The sequence below is a fragment of the Triticum urartu genome, chromosome 7A (genome assembly GCF_056163025.1).
Source record: "Triticum urartu cultivar PI428250 chromosome 7A, HENAU_Tu73, whole genome shotgun sequence".
In the NCBI taxonomy this organism is placed as follows: domain Eukaryota; kingdom Viridiplantae; phylum Streptophyta; class Magnoliopsida; order Poales; family Poaceae; genus Triticum; species Triticum urartu.
In genome coordinates, this window is record NC_141879.1 from 617,520,732 (window position 1) to 617,527,745 (window position 7,014).

Consider the following 7,014-nt stretch of genomic DNA (forward strand, 5'->3'; position numbering starts at 1 on the left):
TTTGGCACAACACTTGGCCTCGGAATCAATGGAGCTCCAAAAGGAACTTCATGAGACCAAGGCACTTCTTCGCCAAGCACAAGGGAAGACGGATAGGATCAAGAAGGAAGGTGCTCCCCCTGGTCAGCCCACGATCGCATACCGAGGCGGAAGACCCCCAAAGGATGGGGAACCACCACATCAGCAGCGCATGAGCGCAAGGGATTACCGCAAGCTCTTCACACCACCGGCAAAGCAACACCGTGTTGAGCTCCTCCACTCCCCCACCCCTTCGAGCAATGAAGGAAGTTAGGCCACCGATGATGAGGAGGAAGACCCAGAAGAGCCAGACTACGCGACCGAGCATTCCACCACTTAGGCATCATTCGCAACCCGGATATGCCCGTTAGTAACCCCTACGGTAGGATAGGTCGTGTACCCCTATGCGAAGTCGAGTCCTTGTAATGGTTCATATGAAACCATGTAGTGTTGTGTTTGCTTTTGATGTGTTTGATGGACGTCGTGCTTTCCTACGGGAACTTTTACGTGACTACATCACCCATTTGGATTTTAATGAATGTGTTTGGCCTTTTGGCCCTTGCATGAAAACAATTAGTGTCATACCAACCCCCTTACTAGGCATCCCATCTATATTGCTTTCCCCATCTTTCCCAATCATGAGACCTTGACCGCTCCAACAGGATGCCTGTTGTAACTCGTACTGGTACCTCTACCCAGTAGCAAGAAGCCGGAGGTTCAGCCGGAGCAGAAGCTAGTCAGGACCAAACCCAAGGTCAAGCTCCACCACCGCCACCACCTTCAAACATGGACATGGCTCAGCTTCTCCAAGCCTTCCGAGAGGAACGCCAAGCCAACACTGCAACCCTCCAGATGATTGCTCAAGCTGTCAATCGCCAACCGGCGGGAAACGGCAATGGACGTTCCACGTTGGTGGAGTTCAAGAAGCATGCACCACCCACCTTCATCGAGACTGCTGAACCCCTGGATGCAGACGACTGGGTCCGCACCATTGAGGATCTGCTGGAACTAGTCGGATGCACTGAGGACCGTGAGAAGGTGGCATATGCTGCTCACTGTCTCGGGGGAACTGCCAGAGCTTGGTGGGATGGATTCAAGGCCATGCATGCTGAGCAAAACATCACTTGGAATGACTTCAAGGCAGAATTCTGCAAGGCCCACATTCCTTCCGGAATCATGGCCATCAAGAAGCGTGAGCTCCGAGCCCTGAAGCAAGGAAGTAGCACTGTCAAGGAGTACATGCAGAAGTTCAGTGTTCTCTCAAGGTATGCTCCTGAGGATGTCAGCACTGATGCTGCCAAAAGGGAGCACTTCATGGAAGGCCTTAACTAGACTCTGCAGTACTCGCTTGTTGTGTGTGACTGCCCGACCTTTCCTGATCTGGTGAACAAGGCACTCATGCTTGAAGACAAGTGACGTGCTTTGAATGATACCCGTAAGCGCAAGATGATCAGCAAGGGTAGCTCCAGCAACCAAAAGCCTCGCCCGTGGCAGCCAGCCCCGGTCAAGCCAACCTATCAGCAGCCAAGATCCCCTGCACCTCGCACCAACTATCAGCCTCAGCCGTATGCCAACCCCAGGCCAACTTACAACAACCCCAATAACAATGCCGGCAAGAGCAGCAACCCCAATCAAGTCACTTGCTTCGGATGTGGTCAGCCAGGACACTACTCCAAGAATTGCCCTAACAAGAAGCCCGACGCCCCGTGCCCTAATGCGCAGAACCCAGGGCAAGGCCGTGGAATGCCACCAAGGAACCAAGCTCCCCGCAACCCGCCCAACAACGGCAAGGGTCGTGTGAATCATGTCACTGCAGAAGAAGCCCAGGAAGACCCGGACGTCGTGCTGGGTACGTTCCTTGTTAACTCAGCACCTGCAACTGTCTTGTTTGATTCTGGAGCCACACATTCATTCGTCACCCAAGAGTTTGCATTAAAAAGTGGCATGACCCCTACACCCCTGAATAACCCTATGGTGGTACAAACCCCCGGAGCAGAGATGAGAGCCAAGATAGGATGTAAAGGAGTCGGGATTGTCATTAATGGGGTAGACTTCCTAGCAGACCTTATCATCTTAAGATCGCAAGGCTTGGATGTGATCTTAGGAATGGATTGGCTCATCAAGCACCAAGGCTTGTTAGATTGCGCCAACCGAACCGTCACTGTGACCAATGACCAAGGAGTCGAAGTTAAGTTTGCTCCCAACCCTGCTCAAGGCGCCCAAGTCAACTGTCTGTCAAAAGTTGGATTGGAGCAAGTGCCGGTAGTACGCGAATACCCCAACGATGTCTTTCCTGAGGAGCTACCGGGAATGCCTCCTGACCGATACATTGAGTTCATCATCGAGCTCATACCCGGAGCAGGACCCATCTATAAGAAGCCTTATAGAATGAGATCATAAGAGTTAGCAGAGTTGAAGAAGCAACTAGAAGAGCAGTTGAGGATGGGATTTATCCGCCCTAGTGCCTCCCCTTGGGGATCACCTGTTCTGTTTGTGGCAAAGAAGGACGGTACCATCCGCTTGTGCATTGACTACCGCTCCCTCAATGAAGTTACAATCAAGAACAAGTATCCACTTCCCAAGATTGAAGACCTGTTTGATCAACTCAATGGGGCCAAGGTGTTCTCCAAGATCGACCTCAGATCTGGGTACTACCAGCTGAAAATCAGACCTCAAGATATTCCGAAGACGGCATTTGTAACCAGATATGGCCTGTATGAGTGCACGGTCATGTCCTTTGGATTGACCAATGCCCCAGCTTACTTCATGTATCTCATGAATAAGGTCTTCATGGAATATTTGGACAAGTTTGTCGTTGTCTTCATTGATGACATTCTTGTCTTCTCGAAGACGGAAGAAGAGCACGAGCAACACTTGAGGATGGTCCTAGACAAGCTTCGAGAGCACCAACTGTATGCCAAGTTCAGCAAGTGCGAATTTTGGCTGCGTGAAGTTGGGTTCTTGGGTCATGTTTTGACCGAAGAAGGATTGTCGGTTGATCCCGCTAAGATTGAAGCCGTAACTGAATGGCAATCCCCAAGCAATGTGAAGGAAGTCAGAAGCTTCCTCGGACTCGCAGGATATTACCGCAAGTTCGTTGAAGGATTCTCAAGCATTGCACGACCCATGACTCAACTCTTGAAGAAGGACAAGAAGTTTGAATGGACGCCGAAGTGTGAAGAGAGCTTCCAGGAGCTGAAGAAGAGACTGACCACCACCCCAGTTCTGGCCACACCAGATATACACAAGGAGTTTGTGATATATTGTGATGCGTCAAGAACCGGACTGGGAGGTGTTCTGATGCAAGAAGGCCGAGTCGTAGCTTACCTTTCAAGGAAACTACGGCCTCATGAAGAGAACTATGCTACTCATGACCTCGAGTTGGCAGCTGTAGTTCATGCCCTGAAAACATGGCGACATTACCTCCTAGGGAAGCGTGTGAGATATACACGGATCACAAAAGTCTGAAGTATATTTTCACTCAGAAGGAATTGAACATGAGGCAGAGAAGGTGGCTAGAGTTGATCAAGGATTATGACCTCAGTGTTCAATACCACCCTGGGAAGGCTAATGTGGTAGCAGATGCATTAAGCAGGAAGGCTTGTTCCTTGAATGCTATGCTTAAGGAAAGGCTACCCGCCTTGTATGAAGAACTTGAAAGCTTCGGGATGGAACTGGTTGCACCAGGATTCTTGGCCAACCTCGAAGCCTGGCCTACCTTGATGGATGATGTTAAGGAAGCCCAGAAGGGACACGAGAGCATTGAAGGCATCAAGAGGAAGATCAAGGCAGGCAAGGCCCCAGGATTCTCAGAGGATGAGCAAGTAATTGTGTGGTTTGGGAATCGCATTTGCGTACCCAATAAGATTGAGCTCAAGAATATGATCTTGCAAGAAGCTCATGACACCCCATATTCCATCCATCCTGGAGGGACCAAGATGTATCACGACCTGAAGGAAATATTTTGGTGGCACGGTATGAAAAGGGAGATTGCCACCTATGTTGCAAAGTGTGATGTATGCCAAAGGGTCAAAGCTGAATATCAGCGACCTGCTGGATTGCTCCAACCACTCAATGTTCCTGAGTGGAAATGGGATAAAGTCGGAATGGATTTCATCACTAGACTACCTAGGTCAAACAAGGGACATGACTCCATCTGGGTCATAGTCGATCATTTGACTAAAGTAGCCCATTTCCTTCTTGTTAAGACTACCTATGATGACAACCAGCTAGCAACTTTATACATCAACAGAATCGTAAGTCTTCATGGTGTTCCCAAGGAGATTGTGTCAGATCGAGGAACCCAGTTTACCTCAAGGTTCTAGAAGAAGTTCCAAGAGGCCATGGGGACCAAGTTGTCCTTGAACACTGCTTTCCACCCACAAACCGGAGGTCAGATAGAGCGAGTGAATCAGATACTCGAAGACATGCTCCGAGCCTGTGTCTTAGCATATGGAGCTAGGTGGGAAGATTGCCTCCCTTTTTCCGAGTTATCCTACAACAACAGTTATCAGTCAAGCCTCCAGATGGCACCATTTGAGGTGTTGTACGGACGCAAGTGTCGCACACCCCTCGATTGGTCAGAAACCGGAGAAGGACTAGTGTTTGGGCCTGATATCCTTCGTGAAGCAAAAGAGCAAGTTCAGCTAGTCAGAGAGCAACTGAAGACTGCCAAGTCGAGACAGAAGAGGTATGCCGCCACTCATCGCCGACAAGTAGACTTCCAAGTCGGAGACCATGTATACCTGTGAGTAACTCCTCTTAAGGGAACCAAGCGTTTCCACGTTAAGGGAAAGCTCGCCCCAAGATATATCGGCCCCTTCGAGATCACCGCACGACGCGGAGAAGTGGCGTACCAGTTGGAACTTCCACCTGGACTATCCGATGTGCACAACATATTCCACGTGTCACAACTCCGGAAGTGTCTCCAAGTTCCAGACAAACCTGATCTTTACAAGGATGTCGATCACCAAGCCATTGATCTTCAGCCCGATTTGACCTACCGCGAGAGACCCATCTGCATTTTGGACGAGGCTGAACGACGCACTCGAAGCCGCACCATCAAGTACTTCAAGGTCCAGTGGAGCAACCACACTGAAGCAGAAGCAACCTGGGAACGTGAAGACTACCTTAGATCCGAGTTTCCGTATCTCTTTAAAGCCTAGTTTAGGAATCTCGGGGACGAGATTCTTGTAAGGGGGGTAGGTCTGTCACACCTTGCATTTTGTAACATTTCATTTGCATTAATAAAGCATGAAAATTTGGAACAACAAAAACTTTTGCATTATTTGGCCTTTTATTTTGGAGTTGGTTTTCTCTCTGTGATTTTCAAGTGCTCTTTAAAGTCAACTACTCCACCTTCTGTACTTCATATCCCTGCTCCAAACTTCCGCCCAATGATCATGCCATGTGTATAGTGCAATATAGTATTTTCTTACAAAAATAATTTGGCCAAATAGTATTTTCAAAAATTAGTTTTCCAAAAACCCTTGAATTGAGGTTTGCACTACAAGTACTTGATTTGGGGTATGAAAAATATTTCAAAGAGTTTATTTGAAACCTATTAGATATAGGATTCCCATAAACCACAAAATATAATTTTATAAGTTATTTTCCTATTTTACTTAAAAGCTTTTTCTTAAGGGCAGAAATGGTCTTTAATAGGAAAAAAATATTTTATTGTTTCAAAAATATTTGACAAAAATCAGGGAAACTCAGTGGACATATATTGTCCATATATAAGAGTTTCAACACATGGTCATGTTCAAAATATTGGAAAAAACCCCCCAAAACCATTTCTGCCCATTTCAAGGATTTGAAATATTTCTACAGGAAATATTTTCATAAAAATCCAAGGAAAATCCAGCAAGTCACAAATGCATATTGTGATCACCTTGCAAAGCCTCATATCAATCAAAGTCATTTTGGCTCACCAAAATGCCCCAAAACCCTCTCTGACCAGAATCAAATCTGAACAAGTTTGTACTACCAACTTTCTCTCCTTGATACCTACTTTTGTGAGCATGTTCACATGACCAAATGAGGCCACTACACCAAGTTGTGCATCAAGGGGTAGTGATTTGCTCAACTAGATCTACACAAGTCCATTTCTGCTAATTTCTAGGGTTTACAAAAGTTGCATTGGCAACTTTGCCCAAATAAGCTCCAAATTGGTGGAAGGCCCTAATTATATGTGTCATTTCACCCTGTGGAGTCTCATGGAAATTGGAAATATTTTGCTTACCAAAACCATTATCAAACACCTTCTGCCACTTTTCAAAAATCACCATTTTGACCACTAAAACTATTCTCCTTGAGCTCAACTTTTTACCACAGCTCCTCCTAGTCCTCTCCTACCTCCAGTAACTCTTCCCTGGCCTCAACTCAATGATTGAGGGGTAAATGCCCCCATTTACCTCCCTGGACAGCCCCTCTCTCCCTCTTCTTCTACCTCTCTCCTCTCCTACTAGCCACCCAGGGCATCCAAGGCCATCTCCTACTTCTTTACTCCTCCCTAGAGCTACCAGACATGCTTGGCCGTGCCCACTTTACCAAAAAATGGCATGCCGGCCCTTTGCACGCTCTGGAGCGCGCTACAGTGCGCTCCCGCACTGTAGCCGCCCCCTTCCAACCGCCTCCGGCCACCTCGGGCCTCCCCAGCGCGCCCGACGATGCGCCTCGACGTCTGCGACATGCCACGCCTCTGTCCCCCTCCTCCTTCTCCCTCCTCTCACCCCAGCCCGCATGCGCGCCGGCCGCCCGAGCGCACCAGTGAGCGCGCTCACACGCGCGGTGCCCTGGCCCCCCTGCTTTCCCTCTCTTCTCTCCCCTCACCCTAGACCAACCCCACAAACGCCTCAGACACGCCCCGACGAGCCCCCGTGACCCGCTTCGACCGCAACAGGCTCGCCGGCGCACGGGTCCTTGGTGGACCGTCGCCCACCTATTTAAGGGCCTCCCCGAGCCCTCCTCTACTCACCACTCTCTCTCTCTCAC

At 48.7% G+C, this 7,014-nt stretch overlaps 1 protein-coding gene across 1 annotated transcript; it reads left to right on the plus strand.

Moving 5' to 3' along the window:
- The first annotated feature begins 804 nt into the window (after positions 1-804).
- Positions 805-1,350, plus strand: LOC147960720 (uncharacterized). The gene has a single exon (XM_087533515.1). The coding sequence runs from the start codon at positions 805-807 to the stop codon at positions 1,348-1,350; it is 546 nt and encodes a 181-aa protein (XP_087389641.1).
- The last annotated feature ends 5,664 nt before the right edge of the window (positions 1,351-7,014 follow it).